The 21,768-nt window shown below is 41.9% G+C and overlaps 2 protein-coding genes across 4 annotated transcripts in view; both read right to left on the reverse strand.

The window, feature by feature from the left end:
- The window catches only part of LOC137579530 (nematocyst expressed protein 3-like), a 41,386-nt gene extending 24,569 nt beyond the window's left edge, over window positions 1-16,817 (reverse strand). Inside the window, exons 1-2 of one of the 3 annotated variants that reach the window (XM_068293312.1) lie at window positions 15,022-16,817; window positions 14,676-14,944 (exon numbers count right to left, since the gene is read on the reverse strand). In XM_068293312.1, the coding sequence (XP_068149413.1) occupies window positions 15,498-16,400 (903 nt within the window). In that variant the 5' untranslated portion in view covers window positions 16,401-16,817 and the 3' untranslated portion in view covers window positions 14,676-14,944; window positions 15,022-15,497. Of the gene's footprint in view, window positions 1-14,675; window positions 14,973-15,021 lie in introns of those variants that run through there. The other 2 variants (XM_068293315.1, XM_068293314.1) reach the window with 2 other exon arrangements.
- Window positions 16,818-19,521: 2,704 nt separating this feature from the next.
- Window positions 19,522-21,383, reverse strand: LOC137579532 (uncharacterized). Its single transcript, XM_068293317.1, has 2 exons — window positions 20,417-21,383; window positions 19,522-20,339 (listed from the first exon to the last, which is right to left on the reverse strand). Exon 1 carries the CDS (start codon window positions 21,120-21,122, stop codon window positions 20,535-20,537), a length of 588 nt encoding a protein of 195 aa, XP_068149418.1. The 5' UTR covers window positions 21,123-21,383; the 3' UTR covers window positions 19,522-20,339; window positions 20,417-20,534.
- Between the last annotated feature and the right edge of the window lie 385 nt (window positions 21,384-21,768).

Raw genomic sequence — 21,768 nt, forward strand, 5'->3', positions numbered from 1 at the left:
CCCAAGAATATAATTCGGAATATTATTCGAAGCATCACCTCCCTGCCGTTAGTTTTGAGGAGGGGGATTTCGTAGTTATTAAGAATGTGGATACTTCGGCAGGCACAAACAAAAAAGCTTATCAGGCGGTATCGTGGTCCGTATGTGGTTCATAAAAAACTTCCGAATGACCGATATGTAATCCGGGATGTAGAAGTCCTAGAAGCCTCCAAAATTAAAGCTATGGGTTGCCCCTGATCAAGATTGCACTTCTGATAGCCAAACAAAGGCGACACCAGCCACTTAAGATTCTTATTTACCCCCCTTCGTTGTTAACCATTGGAATCGAGGTCGATTCCTCGTCAGGACGGCCGAGTTGTAAGATTCCAATTATCTACAAAGTCTGTTAAATGCTCATGTATATACCGAAACCGGTATTGTAGTATCGATTGTTAGTAATAAGTATCGATTGTTAGTAATAAGTATCGATTGTTAGTAATAAGTATCGATGGTTAGCGATAAGTCCTCGATAGGTTGAGAGACGGCGTCTCTCTTCTCTTCCGACGACGCAACGAGCAAGTTGCATCTGCGCAGAAAACCAAAGATAAAATCCAAGAAATACAAATTAATCGTTTTAATTTTCACCCAATAAATAGGTGTTTACAAATGCATGCAACTAACTAATTATTCTAATACCATAAATATTTACAACAATTAACATAACTCTTAACATCGATAACAATGCCACCCAACGATAAGCCACAATCGATAACACAAACAAAACACACACATAGTGGCAGCCATAACTACTAACACATATGTATAAAAGAAACACACTGATGCAAATTCCATGATAATCACATGAAAAATAACACGATTTTAACATAAAAACTAAAACTACAAAAGCTACATTTATCTCACACATGTAACCAACTAAAACAATGCCCAAGACTATTCTAAAACTAATTCTATCCATAAATCTACCTACATACTATGCTAAACATGCAAACCCTGAAATTTTTAATACACACTGCACACTGGTCAAAACACTGTATGACATGCTACGAAAAAATAATAAGAGAAATTAAATGTGAAATTAGCAAAAATCAGGGAAAACACACTAAAAAAATACTTCAAATTGAACTAACACTAAAAATTGGCAAAACATAAAAATGCATTAATAAAATATATACAAAAATAATAAAACTAACACATAAAATAATCTATAAACAAACCATAAAACAGACTAAAACACTAAATTAATCTAAACATAATACATACCACTAAAACTAAATCAAAAACATATAATACTCACCAACACACTCACTTAAATATCTCAAACATGCTATAAAATCAAATAAATTACCTAAATCATTTTAAACATAATACATATTACTAAAACTAAATCAAAAACTTATAACACTTACCTACACACCCACATAAATATCATAAACATGCTATAAGATTCAAATAAATTACCTAAATCAAACAATCAAAAATAATACTTACCACAAAAACTAATCTTAAAATATATATAAAACAATTTAAATCATAAAACACACTAAATAATACAAACCATTTATACTTACCAAAACACTTACCTAAAAATCATAAAACACACCTAAAAATCATGAACCTAAACCATAAAAAGATTTTATAAAGAAATACTATATATTATACTTACCTCTAATCCAAACTCTAACCTAAAGCATATAAAACGAAACTAATTATACTTACCTCAATTGCCATACCTAAATCTAAATCAAAGATAAAATAATAACTCTAAATATACTTACCTCTTATAATTAAGCTGAAATTTTTATCTATGTCTAGTCCTAAGAAATTTATATGTTATTAATTTTTAAAGGGTATTATGTCGCCCATATAGTTTTTAAGTAGGGAAAATTGTAATGATCTTAGTTGAGATATACACAAGTGGCTAGCAACTCAGTTGCTTGGCTATAGGCAAATGCTTCAACTGCCAAACAGAAAAAACAGAAAATAAATAAATAAACTAACTAAAACAACAACAACACGACGAATAATTAGAACCTAGCCCTGACTAATAAAATAACCAAAATATGTGATAACAATTACAACAAATAGCCGCAACTGTGATATAAATGTTTTTCTGTTTGTTAATAAACTCATAATTTGTGCTTTGTCAAGTCCTAAGTGTTACATGTAAATTTTTTGTGATTAAAAAAAATTGTTCTATGTGTACATAGGTCTCTCTCGCGCCCTTATTGCTCCTTATGCATATATGCCTCGGCATATACATAGGGGAGTCAGTCAGCGATACACACACACACACATATACGCACGAAAAGACAAAGAGAAGAGAAAGATAGGCCGACATGGTGCTTAAAACGTCACCTTCAGATGACCGCTGGCCCCCCCCATTTGCCCCTTGCCCAATCAAAAGTCCAAATGGAGACAAAAAAATTGGCGGGCTTCCTATTGCTAGCCTAAAGCAATTGGAAAAAATCTTCTCGCCTATTCCACATCGCCCCCCGCCGCTCCCGCACACCTAGCGGTGCAAGCGCGGGAATAACGGATGATGACGACGCCAATGACACCAATTCGACCCAACAACAACAACAGCTACCAACTTGCCTAATAAATAAAGGGCTATATATGAAAAAGGAACGGCCAATGGACTACGGAACAATTATTTCTATAAAATCAACCCCCCAAGAACGAAACACACATCAGCTCCTTATCCCCTATGGTCACTGATGACGACAACCCAAACCCTCCTACTAATTCTGACGCAAATCAAATAACAACAGATAATAAAATAAAACAATACCTTAATTCTATCGAGACACACACAGCTACAACAAACAAAAAAACAATACTGAACCACCGCTGCAAAAACAACAAACTAAGACAATGCAACAACAACAAAATAAAAGAAAATTATCTCAAAAAACTATAATCTCACACATCTCTACAACTGCTAAAAAACCTACTAAAACAATTGCTGAAGCACTAAAAAAACAAGCAGATAAAAATTTTAAACCAAAAGTAAAACTATTTAACTTCAATAATGCTAATACTAAAAATAAAATCAACAAAAATAAAACAGAGCTAAAAACAAACTTGAAATCTAACGCATCAATGATGAACTGCAGTCAGGATGAAATGGAAATCCAGCTCCCCACAAATGACGGCCACTTCTCCACTACTCACGGTAACCAACAAAGTGAGAAGGTTCCGGACATCTGCATCCTCTGCATCTCTGACATCAGCCTGCTGATTACTCACCTGCAAAACCTGAAACTAAAAAACAAATACACAATTAAAACCGAAAAGGAAAACCAAATTAAACTTACCCTATACACCAGCGATGACTATGTAGCTGCAATATCAGACCTGGAAAAAAATAAGTATCAGTTTTACACATTCCAGCCACAGGAACAAAAAGGACTTCGACACCAGTTGACTGGATCACTGCCGAGCTTGCGAGGATCGGTCACCAAACAAAATTCGCCAAAGTGCTAAGGCAAAACCGCACAGTGATCCCCTACAACTCTTTCGAAGTGGAGCTGGAGCCCTCTACTGATGATGCTGCAAGGAACCTACTTACCCTGCAATTCTTGGGCCCTTATCAGGTAAAAATTGAAAAGTTCAATAGGCGCCTGACCCCAGCACAGTGCCACAAATGCCAAGCATTTGGGCACACAAAAAATTACTGCCACAATCAGGCTACCTGCATGAAATGCGCTGGCCCACACGACGCCAAGGAATGCCAGCACGCAAGGAATCCCAATCCGATATGCGTAAACTGCAAAGGAAATCACATTTCAAGCTATAAAGGATGTCCAGTCTACCAGCAAGAGCTGGCAAAATTAAAAAAGAACTCACCTGCTCTCACACAAAAAAACCAGAAATTCCTATTGGGATCTTCGAACTCTTCTTCTGGTGAAACAGGCCAATTCACCACGCCTCTCTCCAACGCCACTGCTGACACGAACCTGGAATATGTATACAAATAAAACATTAGTAAATATGAAACCTAACACTAACAAAAACAATCACAATGAAAATACAACACGTTACAAAAGTAAAAGCTACTACAACAACAACAAGCAACGCTATATAACACAAACACAAAACACTCCCCTGAAGCAACGACTGCCACAAGAAGCCGAAACTCCTGGCCAAATGCAGCCCATATATCAAGGCCTCTTGAGCATGATGCAACAGTTAAATTTGGCCATTGGCCAGCTGATGACACTGATGCCAGATCCAAACAGGAACAACCAGTCCTGGTTACTATCGAATATCCCATCAAATTCATGCCTAAAAATGAAAAAAAATCAAACAATATTAAAATCAACACAAAAATGAAGTAACTAATACTAAATAAAAGAATACAAAAATCACGAAAACTAAAACTATAACAACACATATTAAAACACAAAAAAATTCATCTTAAATAACATGCAAATAAGACTACAAATTAAAACAACTCAACTAAAAACCAATACAATAACAAAATTAAAGCTAAAATAATTCATATACTAATTACCCAATAAAATAAAAGTCTATAAACGTCAAAACAAACAAAACAAACTAATAAAAACATACAAAATGCATTAAAACTTATCTGTAATACAACAAGATAAACTAAAAATTAAAAACAATATACATCTCAACTGTCTAATCTAAATCAAATCGATAAACACATTGCATAAACTAAAACTACAAAAACACACTTAAAACTCCATAACAATAAACCAAATTAACATGGCAACAAACTGCAAAATAACACAATACGATACTAAATAAAAACCATGCAAAAACAAATACCTATCCAATAAGAACAGCAAAACTAAACTAACACATTAATACCCTATTTAAACAACAATACACACAAATCATTTGACAAAATTTTTTAACGAAAACAACACATACTTAAACATGCCAAAGCAATACATATGAATACAAGAACACTATATTAACAAATGCAATATAATACTTAAGAAAAAGCACATAATCACAACAAATAATACAAATCTAAAACTAGAACTAATACAATACATAAATCAACTATCTAATACAACATTAAAATTCTTAAAATACCTACTACAACTATTAAAATTACAACAAATCCAAAACACACCTAATACAAAATAAAAATCACTCCATATCATAAATAATAATTAAAACTAATCAGCGGAGTCTTTCTGGTTGGCACCCTTGGATCCGACACCTCCAATTCTGATGCACAAAACCTAAAAATAAAAAGAAATTAATAATTAATTAGTAAAAATTGCAACATAAAACAAAACAACAAGCTTTTCAACTAAATAAACATGCAAATCCAAAACTGCGCAAAACAAATCAACTAAACACAGTTAAAACATACACAACATGCAACCAAAACAACATGTACTACACCTGAACAACACAAACAATGAGACTTCCCACCTGGCCCCAACATGCTTACATGAACTGTCGAGGTCGCTCTGGTTAAGTCAACCCCTCACTGGGCTTTTACTCCAACCTGCCCATACCTGAAAATAAAAACACACAAATGAATATCGTTATTCCTGCCTGGGAAATGCTCCTCTCCTTGCAGGAAGCTACTTACCTCACACCAACGCCTACTCTTCACCTGTGGCCTGCATGAGCTGGCTGGCAACCAAAGGCCAAGTCACGAGAACACCTAAAAAAAAATATATATGAGACCAATACTTACCATCAAATTACCTACCTGTGACTCCTCCTAGATGCACACTGGAAATCTGGAAGCGAAACATGGTACCTAGAAAGAAAGAAAAATTGCAATTATAAGTTAAAAATTTCTTTTGCTAATTGGGCCTTTGTTTACCTTTTTTTTACCTAGTGTGACCCAACCATGCATTCCAAAAACATGCCCACTAAATGTAAACTCAAAATGTTAGTTAACATGCCAATGTAAATGACTGCCGATAGTTACCAAATCGCATACATTTGCAATGGCACTACTTTTAAACTATTCTACTATAATAGGGTATTTATTTTCTGAAAAATATAAGTATTAGTATCGATGCCAAAAGATTTAGTTTTCCGATGAGCAGCTGTAGGTCTGTCTCGTTTGGTGGTTGCCGAAAGAAGAAGGAAGCCACGCTCTAGTGTGGCCTTAGGTCGCGTACCAATATATACCATCGATACTTAAAATACTAACAATCGATACTTATTACTAACAATCGATACTACAACACCGGTTTCGGTATATAAATGAGCATTTAACAGACTTGTAAATAATTGGAATCTTACAACTCGGCCGTCCTGACGAGGAATCGACCTCGATTCCAATTGTTAACAATGAAGGGGGGTAAATAAGAATCTTAAGTGGCTGGTGTCGCCTTTGTTTGTCTATCAGAAGTGCAATCTTGATCAAGGGCAACCCATAGCTTTAGTTTGGAGGCTTCTAGGACCCTATCATATGGTAGTTGGGTGATTTGGGAGCCCTCTACATCCCGGATAACATATCGGTCATTCGGAAGTTTTTTATGAACCACATACGGACCACGATACCGCATGATAAGCTTTTTGTTTGTGCCTGCCGAAGTATCCACATTCTTGATAACTACGAAATCCCCCTCCTCAAAACTAACGGCAGGGAGGTGATGCTTTGAATAATATTCCGAATTATATTTTTGGGACTTAACAATGTTACGGAAGGCTAATCTCCGGACATCTACCTCTGAGGCATCGACCTCCTCCGTTCTCTCACCCAACCGTTCGGTTAGTTCGTCCACTACCACACCTCGTTGTTCAACACCGAATAGAAGTACGGAAGCGGCAAATTTGGTTGTGGAGTGGACGGAGTTATTCAATGCAAACTCTATGTTCGGCAGTTTACCCAACATGGGACCCAACACGCGGTTAACCCGCTCGACTTGGCCGTTGGCCCGGGGTGAGGCAGTGGCATTCAGCACATGAATTATATTATTGGCCTTCAGAAATTCTTCAAACTCGGAGGAAGTAAAGCAGGTACCTCGATCGCTGATAATTCGGCGGGGTCTACTGTAATTTCCGAAATACTGAGATTCTAATGTCTGGCATACTTCACGCGAATTCGTCGTGGCGGCAGGGTACAGCTTCACAAATTTGGTGAAAGCGTCAATGACAACCAGAAGATACTTTTTCCTAGAACGTATTCGACCCAACAACAACAACAGCTACCAACTTGCCTAATAAATAAAGGGCTATATATGAAAAAGGAACGGCCAATGGACTACGGAACAATTATTTCTATAAAATCAACCCCCAAGAACGAAACACACATCAGCTCCTTATCCCCTATGGTCACTGATGACGACAGCCCAAACCCTCCTACTAATTCTGACGCAAATCAAATAACAACAGATAATAAAATAAAACAATACCTTAATTCTATCGAGACACACACAGCTACAACAAACAAAAAAAAAACAATACTGAACCACCGCTGCAAAAACAACAAACTAAGACAATGCAACAACAACAAAATAAAAGAAAATTATCTCAAAAAACTATAATCTCACACATCTCTACAACTGCTAAAAAACCTACTAAAACAATTGCTGAAGCACTAAAAAAACAAGCAGATAAAAATTTTAAACCAAAAGTAAAACTATTTAACTTCAATAATGCTAATACTAAAAATAGAATCAACAAAAATAAAACAGAGCTAAAAACAAACTTGAAATCTAACGCATCAATGATGAACTGCAGTCAGGATGAAATGGAAATCCAGCTCCCCACAAATGACGGCCACTTCTCCACTACTCACAGTAACCAACAAAGTGAGAAGGTTCCGGACATCTGCATCCTCTGCATCTCTGACATCAGCCTGCTGATTACTCACCTGCAAAACCTGAAACTAAAAAACCAGAGGGCCGGGGCTAACTTCGACCGCGTCAAGGTTTGTACATATACCCTTGCAACTTTTTTGGTAACTCTATCCTTACCTACTAGCCATCAATGTGGAAGAACGTTTTATCTAAAAAGGCTTAATCTTGAGAAAGAAAGGCCTACAATCATAGGAAATAACGAAGATATTGATCAAAGTCACTGTTTTCCACCGATCGTTCCTATGGGAGCTATATGATATAGTCACCCGATCTTTATCAAATTCGGCACAGTCATTAACATATATATTAAATTAAGAAATGTTTAATTTAAAAGCAATCGCGTTAAAAGTAACGAAGTTATTTACAAAAGTCACTGTTTTCGACCAATCGTTCCTATGGGAGCTATATGATATAGTCACCTGATCTTGATCAAATTTGGCATAGTCGCTTATAGGCATAGTAAACTCTCTAATATTAAGTTTCACGACAATAGCTCAGAAAATAACGAAGGTATTGAGAAAGTCACTGTTCGTGACTTGGCCGTTTGTATGGGAGCTATATTATATAGTCACCCGATCTTGATAAAATTTGGCATAGTCGCTTATAGGCGTAGTAAACTCTCTAATATTAAGTTTCACGACAATAGCTCAGAAAATAACGAAGTTATTGAGAAAGTCACTGTTTGTGACTTTGGGGTTTGTATGGGAGCTATATGATATAGTGGTCCGATCCGGCTGAATCCGAGATATACAACGCCTGCAGTATATACAAGCCTACGTGCAAAATTTCAGCTCTGTAGCTCTTACGGTCTAGGAGGTGTTTGCGTTGATCCAGACGGACGGACGGACGGACGGACGGACGGACGGACGGACATGGATCAAGAATATATATACTTTGTATGGTCGGAGATGCTTCGTTCTATGCGTTGCACACTTCTGACCAAAATTAATATACCCTTTTTGCAAGGGTATAACAAATACACAATTAAAACCGAAAAGGAAAACCAAATTAAACTTACCCTATACACCAGCGATGACTATGTAGCTGCAATATCAGACCTGGAAAAAATAAGTATCAGTTTTACACATTCCAGCCACAGGAACAAAAAAGGACTTCGACACCAGTTGACTGGATCACTGCCGAGCTTGCGAGGATCGGCCACCAAACAAAATTTTCCAAAGTGCTAAGGCAAAACCGCACAATGATCCCCTACAACTCTTTCGAAGTGGAGCTGGAGCCCTCTACTGATGATGCTGCAAGGAACCTACTTACCCTGCAATTCTTGGGCCCTTATCAGGTAAAAATTGAAAAGTTCAATAGGCGCCTGACCCCAGCACAGTGCCACAAATGCCAAGCATTTGGGCACACAAAAAATTACTGCCACAATCAGGCTACCTGCATGAAATGCGCTGGCCCACACGACGCCAAGGAATGCCAGCACGCAAGGAATCCCAATCCGATATGCGTAAACTGCAAAGGAAATCACATTTCAAGCTATAAAGGATGTCCAGTCTACCAGCAAGAGCTGGCAAAATTAAAAAAGAACTCACCTGCTCTCACACAAAAAAACCAGAAATTCCTATTGGGATCTTCGAACTCTTCTTCTGGTGAAACAGGCCAATTCACCACGCCTCTCTCCAACGCCACTGCTGACACGAACCTGGAATATGTATACAAATAAAACATTAGTAAATATGAAACCTAACACTAACAAAAACAATCACAATGAAAATACAACACGTTACAAAAGTAAAAGCTACTACAACAACAACAAGCAACGCTATATAACACAAACACAAAACACTCCCCTGAAGCAACGACTGCCACAAGAAGCCGAAACTCCTGGACAAATGCAGCCCATATATCAAGGCCTCTTGAGCATGATGCAACAGTTAAACTTGACCATTGGCCAGCTGATGACACTGATGCCGGATCCAAACAGGAACAACCAGTCCTGGTTACTATCGAATATCCCATCAAATTCATGCCTAAAAAATTAAAAAAAATCAAACAATATTAAAAACAACACAAAAATGAAGTAACTAATACTAAATAAAAGAATACAAAAATCACGAAAACTAAAACTATAACAACACATATTAAAACACAACAAAATTCATCTTAAATAACATGCAAATAAGACTACAAATTAAAACAACTCAACTAAAAACCAATACAATAACAAAATTAAAGCTAAAATAATTCATATACTAATTACCCAATAAAATAAAAGTCTATAAACGTCAAAACAAACAAAACAAACTAATAAAAACATACAAAATGCATTAAAACTTATCTGTAATACAACAAGATAAACTAAAAATTAAAAACAATATACATCTCAACTGTCTAATCTAAATCAAATCGATAAACACATTGCATAAACTAAAACTACAAAAACACACTTAAAACTCCATAACAATAAACCAAATGAACATGGCAACAAACTACAAAATAACACAATACAATACTAAATAAAAACCATGCAAAAACAAATACCTATCCAATAAGAACAGCAAAACTAAACTAACACATAAATACACTATTTAAACAACAATACACACAAATCATTTGACAAAATTTTTTAACGAAAACAACACATACTTAAACATGCCAAAGCAATACATATGAATACAAGAACACTATATTAACAAATGCAATATAATACTTAAGAAAAAGCACATAATCACAACAAATAATACAAATCAAAAAATAAGAACTAATACAATACATAAATCAACTATCTAATACAACATTAAAATTCTTAAAATACCTACTACAACTATTAAAATTACAACAAATCCAAAACACACCTAATAAAAAATAAAAATCACTCCATATCATAAATAATAATTAAAACTAATCAGCGGAGTCTTTCTGGTTGGCACCCTTGGATCCGACACCTCCAATTCTGATGCATAAAACCTAAAAATAAAAAGAAATTAATAATTAATTAGTAAAAATTGCAACATAAAACAAAACAACAAGCTTTTCAACTAAATAAACATGCAAATCCAAAACTGCGCAAAACAAATCAACTAAACACAGTTAAAACATACACAACATGCAACCAAAACAACATGTACTACACCTGAACAACACAAACAATGAGACTTCCCACCTGGCCCCAACATGCTTACATGAACTGTCGAGGTCGCTCTGGTTAAGTCAACCCCTCACTGGGCTTTTATTCCAACCTGCCCATACCTGAAAATAAAAACACACAAATGAATATCGGGATTCCTGCCTGGGAAATGCTCCTCTCCTTGCAGGAAGCTACTTACCTCACACCAACGCCTACTCTTCACCTGTGGCCTGCATGAGCTGGCTGGCAACCAAAGGCCAAGTCACGAGAACACCTAAAAAAAATATATATGAGACCAATACTTACCATCAAATTACCTACCTGTGACTCCTCCAAGATGCACACTGGAAATCTGGAAGCGAAACATGGTACCTAGAAAGAAAGAAAAATTGCAATTATAAGTTAAAAATTTCTTTTGCTAATTGGGCCTTTGTTTACCTTTTTTTACCTAGTGTGACCCAACCATGCATTCCCAAAACATGCCCACTAAATGTAAACTCAAAATGTTAGTTAACATGCCAATGTAAATGACTGCCGATAGTTACCAAATCGCATACATCTGCAATGGCACTACTTTTAAACTATTCTACTATAATAGGGTATTTATTTTCTGAAAAATATAAGTATTAGTATCGATGGCAAAAGATTTAGTTTTCCGATGAGCAGCTGTAGGTCTGTCTCGTTTGGTGGTTGCCGAAAGAAGAAGGAAGCCACGCTCTAGTGTGGCCTTAGGTCGCGTACCAATATATACCATCGATACTTAAAATACTAACGATCGATACTTATTACTAACAATCGATACTACAACACCGGTATCGGTATATAAATGAGCATTTAACAGACTTGTAAATAATTGGAATCTTACAACTCGGCCGTCCTGACGAGGAATCGACCTCGATTCCAATTGTTAACAATGAAGGGGGGTAAATAAGAATCTTAAGTAGCTGGTGTCGCCTTTGTTTGTCTATCAGAAGTGCAATCTTGATCAAGGGCAACCCATAGCTTTAGTTTGGAGGCTTCTAGGACCCTATCATATGGTAGTTGGGTGATTTGGGAGCCCTCTACATCCCGTATAACATATCGGTCATTCGGAAGTTTTTTATGAACCACATACGGACCACGATACCGCATGATAAGCTTTTTGTTTGTGCCTGCCGAAGTATCCACATTCTTGATAACTACGAAATCGCCCTCCTCAAAACTAACGGCAGGGAGGTGATGCTTTGAATAATATTCCGAATTATATTTTTGGGACTTAACAATGTTACGGAAGGCTAATCTCCGGACATCTACCTCTGAGGCATCGACCTCCTCCGTTCTCTCACCCAACCGTTCGGTTAGTTCGTCCACTACCACACCTCGTTGTTCAACACCGAATAGAAGTACGGAAGCGGCAAATTTGGTTGTGGAGTGGACGGAGTTATTCAATGCAAACTCTATGTTCGGCAGTTTACCCAACATGGGACCCAACACGCGGTTAACCCGCTCGACTTGGCCGTTGGCCCGGGGTGAGGCAGTGGCATTCAGCACATGAATTATATTATTGGCCTTCAGAAATTCTTCAAACTCGGAGGAAGTAAAGCAGGTACCTCGATCGCTGATAATTCGGCGGGGTCTACTGCGAAATACTGAGATTCTAATGTCTGGCATACTTCACGCGAATTCGTCGTGGCGGCAGGGTACAGCTTCACAAATTTGGTGAAAGCGTCAATGACAACCAGAAGATACTTTTTCTTAGAACGTATGGACGGAAGGGGGCCCAAATGGTCAATATGGACGGTATCAAACGGAAGGGGCACTTTCGGAATACTATGTAGCGTAACACGGTGGTCCGAAGCGGACGCGGAGTAGTATATACACTTGAGGCAATTTTTAATGTAATTGTTTACATAAGACTTCATACACGGGAACCAGTAATGCTTCTTGATCTGTGCACAACATTTTTCCGTGGCCATGGGGCCAAGCTTCTCGTGCACTACTCGTATGACATGATTTATCATTTCGGAAGAAACATAAAGTTGGGGTAAACTCGTCGAGGACAGGCGGTACACTACTCCATCTCGCAGTTCGAAATCCGCTATCTCATATTTCTCTAACTCATCTCGGAGTTTGACAATCTCAGGGTCCCGGTTCTGGGTTAACTGCAGTTGGAAGTCGAGGTTTATATCGTCAACGTATGCGGCAGTTTCTATTCTGCTTAGAGCATCAGCATGGGGCATACCAACCCCCGAGCGGTGTACAATCGTGTAGTTATAGTTTTCCAACAGCAGGGCCCAGCGAGCAATCTTGGCGGAATGTCCACCATTTCTCAGTGTCAGTGCAAGGGAATTACAATCGGTCACGATTTTGAACGGGATGAACTTAAGGTATGTCTCAAAACGTTTCAAGGAATACACTATAGCTAACGTCTCTAACTCATAACTGTGTAGTTTCGATTCAGCGGCGGAGGCCATCTTAGAGAAGTAGGACACTGGGTGTAATTTACCGTCTGTTTGTTTCTGTAGGAGCACTGCTCCGAAACCAATTGAACTAGCATCGCAGTGTAACTCTGTTTCAGACTTCGGGTTGTAAATAGATAACACGGGGGGATTTGATCAATTTCAATTTCAGTGTTCGGAAGGCTTCAAGGCATTCATTGGAGAAGACATAAGGGGTATCTTTTCTTAACAATCGGGACAGCGGACACGCAATCTTACCGAAACCTGATACAAATCGGCGGAAGTATGAGAATAGGCCTAGGCAACGCTCTAATTCCTTGCTATCCCTTGGGATGGGCAAATCCCGTATCGCCTGGATATGAGCTGGTTTAGGCGTGATACCGGCGGAATTGGCTAAGTAGCTTAAGTACTCTAGTTCCCTATACGCAAAACGGCATTTCGTCAGCTTCAGGCATAGCCCGTTCACTCTTAGCACATACAATATTTCCTTCAGAATCTCAAGGTGAGTTTCAAAGTCATGCGACGCGACTAGAATGTCGTCCATATATATCACCAGTTGGCCTCGGTTTATAAATTCCTTAAGGACAAAATAAACGAATCTCGCGAACACGGAAGGGCCATTACAAAGTCCGAAGGGCATGCGTACATATTCAAACTGGCCATCAGGGGTTACAAAGGCCGTGTATTTGATTGAGTCTGGGTGCATTTTTACATGGTGGAAACCGTTCTTCAAGTCCAAGATAGTGAAGAATGATTTACCACCCAGATGTTCAATGCAATCATCTAACAGAGGAATCGGAAAATGATCTCGAACTGTAATTTTGTTCAACGGGCGATAATCTACGCACTTTCTTAGGGTGTTGTCCTTTTTGCGTACAGGGACAATCGCGGCAGCGTAAGGGGAACTACTGTGGCGAATAATGCCAGCTTTCAAGAGATCGTCACAAATCTCACGTACCTCGATGCGTTCGTGGTGCAACAGACGGCGGGGCGGCAGAAAATCGGAGTTTGGCTAGTCAATTCTATTTTCATCTCATAGTTCATGGGCTTGATTAAATCTGGATCAACTTGTACATACGAAGTGGAAATAATAGACTTCAGGGATGCGGTTTGCTCTTCTCGTAACGTGGGCTCTATATCAAAGTCTAACTCACTGACGGCAGGGAGCTCAATGGCATTTATCGCCATAAGTGCATCATTCAGTGTTTCCAAAGGTACAGCAGAAGTTTCTAGAAGGGGGGAATCAGACAACACTTCGGCAGATACAATCTCATTCCTGTCGTGCGGTAGTACCGCTGGATCTTTCCTCAATATTTTAAAAGACTTCAGAACAGCAGTAAGTTTTGGATTTATACATTCAGTCGGTTTATTCATGAGTATCAACGATTCTTTTTCATAAACAAAAGATCTCTACCTATAATCATCGGTAGTTCGGTTGCTTGGTTCGTCAGGACCTCAAACGTATGTATCGTCTGTTGCAGAGGCGAACCGTACACTGGACTTGGCCTAGGGACAGAAGTTGGCTATTTCCAAGACCACGGCAGTTCAATGTACGGGGGCTAAGACGGCAGTTGGAGGGGACTTCAGATTGACGGATGAAACTCTTTGGACTGCCCGAATCAAGGAGAGAAAACATATCTATAAATTTCCTATCTTGCACTTCATCACAAACAAAAGCAACACTCACCCGTTGTAAATGGTCTAGTCCATCTCCTGCTTCATCAGCAGCGGCGGCAGCAGTGATATTGGTGGCATTTCCGATTCGAGACGGGCAGTCTTTGTAGATGTGGCCCACTATGCCACATTTAAAACATGAATTCGGAGGTCTCATTGGTTTTGGGCATTGACTTTTGTAGTGCCCCCATCCTGAGCAGTTGAAGCATCTGGTCTCACTCGTGGCGGTGCCTGACGATTTGCTTCCCGGCGCCACGGGAGTTGTTGTTGGCTGCGCCTTGACACTATTGCTTTGTCTGGAGGCAGCGGCCGGCATACGGAGGCGCTCGTAGCGTTCCAGTAGGGGCTTCAGTTCAGCCACCGTCCGAGCTGAGTACAGCATACCGACACGAGTAGAGCTGTCCCGCAATCCGTCAATGATCAGGTCGACCAGCTCGTTCTCCGGAATCGGGGCATTCCTGGCAATCTCCTGCATTTCGATTGCGAATCTCAAACATCCCTCGCCTGCCTTGATGCGCCGGGCACGCAGAGCGTGGTACACTTCCGATACCGTGCGCAGCAGTAACGTAGACGGTCGTTTAACTGTAGAATATCGAATGCGTCTTCCAGATCGCTCAGCCATTTCTTCACATCGTATGCGGTATCTGCTGAGAATCGAGCCACCATGCTCTCAATGACACTCACGTCACTGACTTGCTGCCTCGGTGCTTGGAACTCGTCGATCCCCTGCTGCAGTTTGAGGATTCTATGTACAGTGGAAGTGGCAGCGGCGGCAGGTACCGTAATGGATGTGGCGGCAGCGGGTGCAGTGGCGGCGGCGGGCACAGTGGCGGCGGCGGGCACAGGGGTGACAACGGGTGCAATTGCGGCAGCAGGCACAGTGGCGGCGGCGGGTGTAATGGCGGCGGCGGGCACAGTGGCGGCGGCTGGCACAGTGGCGGCGGCTGGCACAGTGGCAGCGGTGGGCACAGTGGCGGCGGCGAGCACAGTGGCGGCGGCGGGCACAGGGGTGACAACGGGTGCAATGGCGGCGGCGGGCACAGTGGCAGCGGTGGGCACAGTGGCGGCAGCGGGCGGTCCAGCAGGGGCGAGTATGACGGCAGTTGGCCCAGCAGTTGCGGGTGTGGCAGCGGTTGGCCCAGCAGGGGCATCAGTTAATCCAGCAGGGGCTCGTATGGCCGCAGTTGGCCCGGCGGGGGGCGGGCATGTCAGCGGTTGGCCCGGCAGGGGCGGATGTGTCAGCAGTTGGCCCAACATGGGCGAGTATGGCAGCCGTTGGCCTAGCAGGGGCGGATGCGGCAGCAACGGGTCCAGCAGGAGCGAGTGTGGCGGCAGTTGGCCCAGCAGGGGCAGTTGCGGCAGCGGCAGGCCCGGCGGGGGCGACTGTGGCATCGGTTAATCCAGCAGGGGCTCGTCTGGCAGCAGTTGGCCCGGCGGGGGCGGGCATGTCAGCGGTTGGCCCGGCAGGGGCGGATGTGTCGGCAGTTGGCCCAGCAGCGGCGTGCCTGGCCGGGCGCGTCTGTCAATAGTTGGCACAGCGGCTCTCTGTAGTGTAGCAGCAGGCGCAGCAGCGGCGGCTCCAGTGGCCGTCGGTACTGCAGCAGTCGTCACGGCAGTGGGTGCACCTGTAGCGGTGGGCGTGGAGGCGGCCGTCCTCGATGTGGAACGCGTGGCGTGCCGCGTCCCTAAATATGTCTCCTTTCGGGTGGTCATCCCACTTCTGAGTTATAATAGGGTATTTATTTTAGGAAAAATATAAGTATAAGTATCGATGGCAAAAGATTTAGTTTTCCGATGAGCAGCTGTAGGTCTGTCTCGTTTGGTGGTTGCCGGAAGAAGAAGGAAGCCACGCTCTAGTGTGGCCTTAGGTCGCGTACCAATATATACCATCGATACTTAAAATACTAACAATCGATACTTATTACTAACAATCGATACTACAACACCGGTTTCGGTATATACATGAGCATTTAACAGACTTGTAAATAATTGGAATCTTACACTACTGTAAACACCTATTTATTGGGTAAAAATGATAACGATTAATTTGTATTTCTCGGATTTTATCTTTGGTTTTCTGCGCAGATGCAACTTGCTCGTTGCGTCGCCGGAAGAGAAGAGAGACGCCGTCCCTCAACCTATCGAGGACTTATCGCTAACAATCGATACTTATTACTAACAATCGATACTTATTACTAACAATCGATACTACAATACCGGTTTCGGTATATACATGAGCATTTAACAGACTTTGTAAATAATTGGAATCTTACAACTCGGCCGTCCTGACGAGGAATCGACCTCGATTCCAATGGTTAACAACGAAGGGGGGGTAAATAAGAATCTTAAGTGGCTGGTGTCGCCTTTGTTTGGCTATCAGAAGTGCAATCTTGATCAGGGGCAACCCATAGCTTTAATTTGAAGGCTTCTAGGACCCCATCATATGGTAGTTGGGTGATTTGGGAGCCCTCTACATCCCGGATAACATATCGGTCATTCGGAAGTTTTTTATGAACCACATACGGACCACGATACCGCCTGATAAGCTTTTTGTTTGTGCCTGCCGAAGTATCCACATTCTTAATAACTACGAAATCGCCCTCCTCAAAACCAACGGCAGGGAGGTGATGCTTCGAATAATATTCCGAATTATATTCTTGGGACTTAACAATGTTACGGAAGGCTAATCTCCGGACGTCTACCTCTGAGGCATCGACCTCCTCCGTTCTCTCACCCAACCGTTCGGTTAGTTCGTCTACTACCACACCTCGTTGTTCAACACCGAATAGAAGTACGGAAGCGGCAAATTTGGTTGTGGAGTGGACGGAGTTATTCAATGCAAACTCTATGTTCGGCAGTTGTTGGACCCAATCTGCATGGTCCACAGGTTCCGTCAGTTTACCCAACATGGGGCCCAACACGCGGTTAACCCGCTCGACTTCGCCGTTGGCCCGGGGTGAGGCAGTGGCATTCAGCACATGAATTATATTATTGGCCTTCAGAAATTCTTCAAACTCGGAGGAAGTAAAGCAGGTACCTCGATCGCTGATGATTCGGCGGGGTCTACTGTAATTTGCGAAATACTGAGATTCTAATGTCTGGCATACTTCACGTGAATTCGTCGTGGCGGCAGGGTACAGCTTCACAAATTTGGTGAAAGCGTCAATGACAACCAGAAGATACTTTTTCTTAGAACGTATGGACGGAAGGGGGCCCAAATGGTCAATATGGACGGTATCAAACGGAAGGGGCACTTTCGGAATACTATGTAGCGTGACACGGTGGTCCGAAGCGGACGCGGAGTAGTATATACACTTGAGGCAATTTTTAATGTAATTGTTAACATAAGACTTCATACACGGGAACCAGTAATGCTTCTTGATCTGTGCACAACATTTCTCCGTGGCCATATGGCCAAGCTTCTCGTGCACTACTCGTATGACATGATTTATCATTTCGGAAGGGACATAAAGTTGGGGTACACTCGTCGAGGACAGACGGTACACTACTCCATCTCGCAGTTCGAAATCCGCTATCTCATATTTCTCTAACTCATCTCGGAGTTTGACAATCTCAGGGTCCCGGTTCTGGATTAACTGCAGTTGGAAGTCGAGGTTTATATCGTCAACGTATGCGGCAGTTTCTATTCTGCTTAGAGCATCAGCATGGGGCATACCAACCCCCGAGCGGTGTACAATCGTGTAGTTATAGTTTTCCAACAGCAGGGCCCAGCGAGCAATCTTGGCGGAATGTCCACCATTTCTCAGTGTCAGCGCAAGGGAATTACAATCGGTCACGATTTTGAACGGGATGAACTTAAGGTATGTCTCAAAACGTTTCAAGGAATACACTATAGCTAACGTCTCTAGCTCATAACTGTGTAGTTTCGATTCAGCGGCGGAGGCCATCTTAGAGAAGTAGGACGCAATCTTAGCGAAACCTGATACAAATCGGCGGAAGTATGAGAATAGGCCTAGGCAACGCTCTAATTCCTTGCTATCCCTTGGAATGGGCAAATCCCGTATCGCCTGAATATGAGCTGGTTTAGGCGTGATACCGGCGGAATTGGCTAGGTAGCCCAAGTACTCTAGTTCCCTATACGCAAAACGGCATTTCGTCAGCTTCAGGCATAACCCGTTCACTCTTAACACATACAATATTTCCTTCAGAATCTCAAGGTGGGTTTCAAAGTCATGCGACGCGACTAGAATGTCGTCCATATATATCACCAGTTGACCTCGGTTTATAAATTCCTTAAGGACAAAATAAACGAATCTCGCGAACACGGAAGGGCCATTACAAAGTCCGAAGGGCATGCGTACATATTCAAACTGGCCATCAGGGGTTACAAAGGCAGTATATTTGATTGAGTCTGGGTGCATTTTCACATGGTGGAAACCGTTCTTCAAGTCCAAGATAGTGAAGAATGATTTGCCACCCAGATGTTCAATGCAATCATCTACCAGAGGAATCGGAAAATGATCTCGAACTGTAATTTTGTTCAACGGGCGGTAATCTACACACTTCCTTAGGGTGTTGTCCTTTTTGCGTACAGGGACAATCGCGGCAGCGTAAGGGGAACTACTGTGGCGAATAATGCCAGCTTTCAAGAGATCGTCACAAATCTCACGCACCTCGATGCGTTCGTGGTGCGACAGACGGCGGGGGCGGCAGAAAATCGGAGTTTGGCTAGTCAATTCTATTTTCATCTCATAGTTCATGGGCTTGATTAAATCTGGATCAACTTGTACATACGACGTGGAAATAATAGACTTAAGGGCTGCGGTTTGCTCTTCCCGTAACGCGGGCTCTATATCAAAGTCTAATTCACTGACAGCAGGGAGCTCAATGGCATTTATCGCCATAAGTGCATCGTTCAATGTTTCCGAAGGTACAGCAGAAGTTTTCGGAAGGGGAGAATCAGACAACAATTCGGCAGATACAATCTCATTCCTATCATACGGCAGTATCACTCTCTCTTCCATAAATATGTCAAAGGACTTCAGAACAGCAGTAAGATTTGGATTTATACATTCAGTCGGTTTATTCATGAGTATCAACGATTCTTTTTCATATTTCAGTTCTTTCAGTTTACAGAGTCTAATATTAATTTTATACAGAAGATCTCTACCTATAATCATCGGCAGTTCGGTTGCTTGGTTCGTCAGGACTTCAAACGTATGTATTGTATGTGTGTTGCGGAGGCGAACCCTACACTGGACTTGGCCTAAGGACAGAAGTTGGCTATTTCCTAAACCACGGCAGTTCAATGTACGGGGGCTAAGACGGCAGTTGGAGGGGACTTCAGATTGACGGATAAAACTCTTTGGACTGCCCGAATCAAGGAGAGCAAACATATCTATAAATTTCCTATCTTGCACTTCATCACAAACAAAAGCAACACTCACCCGTTGTAAATGGTCTAGTCCATCTCCTGCTTCATCAGCAGCGGCGGCAGCAGTGATATTGGTGGCATTTCCGATTCGAGACGGGCAGTCTTTGTAGATGTGGCCCACTATGCCACATTTAAAACATGAATTCGGAGGTCTCATTGGTTTTGGGCATTGACTTTTGTAGTGCCCCCATCCTGAGCAGTTGAGGCATCGTGGCGGTGCCTGACGATTTGCTTCCCGGCGCCACGGGAGTTGTTGTTGGCCGCGCTTTCACGCTATTGCCTTGTCTGGAGGCAGCGGCCGGCATACGGAAGCGCTCGTAGCGTTCCAGTAGGGGCTTCAGTTCAGCCATTGTCCGAGCTGAGTACAGCATGCCGACTCGAGTAGAGTTGTCCCGCAATCCATCAATGATCAGGTCGACCAGCTCGTTCTCCGGAATCGGAGCATTCATGGCAATCTCCTGCATCTCGATTGCGAATCTTAAACATCCCTCGCCTGCCTTGATGCGCCGGCCACGCAGAGCGTGGTACACTTCCTCGATGCTACACGAGCGTCCAAATTCTCGCAAGAGGATTGCCTTCAATTCTTCGTAGCTGTGCATGTCAGCAGTTGGCCCGGCAGGGGCGAGTGTCGCAGCGGTTGGCCCAGCAGGGGCGGAGGTGGCATCAGTTAGCCCAGCAGGCGCTTGTATAGCAGTAGTTGGCACGGCGGAGGCGAGCATGTCAGCAGTTGGCCCGGCAGGGGCGAGTATAGCAGCAGTTGGCCCGGCAAGGGCGAGAGTGGCGGCAGTTGGCACAGCGGCTCTCGGTACTGCAGCGGCAGGCGCAGCAGCGGCGGCTCCTGTGGCCTGCGTCGGTACCCCCAGCAGTGGGTGCACCAGCAGCGGTGGGCGTGGAGGCGGCCGTCCTAGATGTGGAACGTGTTGCGCGCCGTGTCCCGAAATATGTATCCTTTCGGGTGGTCATCCCACTTCTGAGTTGTAAACACCTATTTATTGGGTAAAAATGATAACGATTAATTTGTATTTCTCGGATTTTATCTTTGGTTTTCTGCGCAGATGCAACTTGCTCGTTGCGTCGCCGGAAGAGAAGAGAGACGCCGTCTCTCAACCTATCGAGGAATTATCGCTAACAATCGATACTTATTACTAACAATCGATACTTATTACTAACAATCGATACTTATTACTAACAATCGATACTACAATACCGGTTTCGGTATATACATGAGCATTTAACAGACTTTGTAAATAATTGGAATCTTACACTACCTTAAACAATACTTTTAAAAACTAAAATCTTATGCATGCAACTAATTATACTAATAACATAAAAATTTACAACAATTAACATAACTCTTAACATCGA

This window comes from Drosophila tropicalis, unplaced genomic scaffold (genome assembly GCF_018151085.1).
Source record: "Drosophila tropicalis isolate 14030-0801.00 unplaced genomic scaffold, ASM1815108v1 contig_696, whole genome shotgun sequence".
Classification (NCBI taxonomy): domain Eukaryota; kingdom Metazoa; phylum Arthropoda; class Insecta; order Diptera; family Drosophilidae; genus Drosophila; species Drosophila tropicalis.

Bases quoted from the DNA above. Each gene is read 5' to 3' on its own strand.
- LOC137579532 (XM_068293317.1), bottom strand. From the start codon at position 21,122: ATGCTCGCCTCCGCCGTGCCAACTACTGCTATACAAGCGCCTGCTGGG.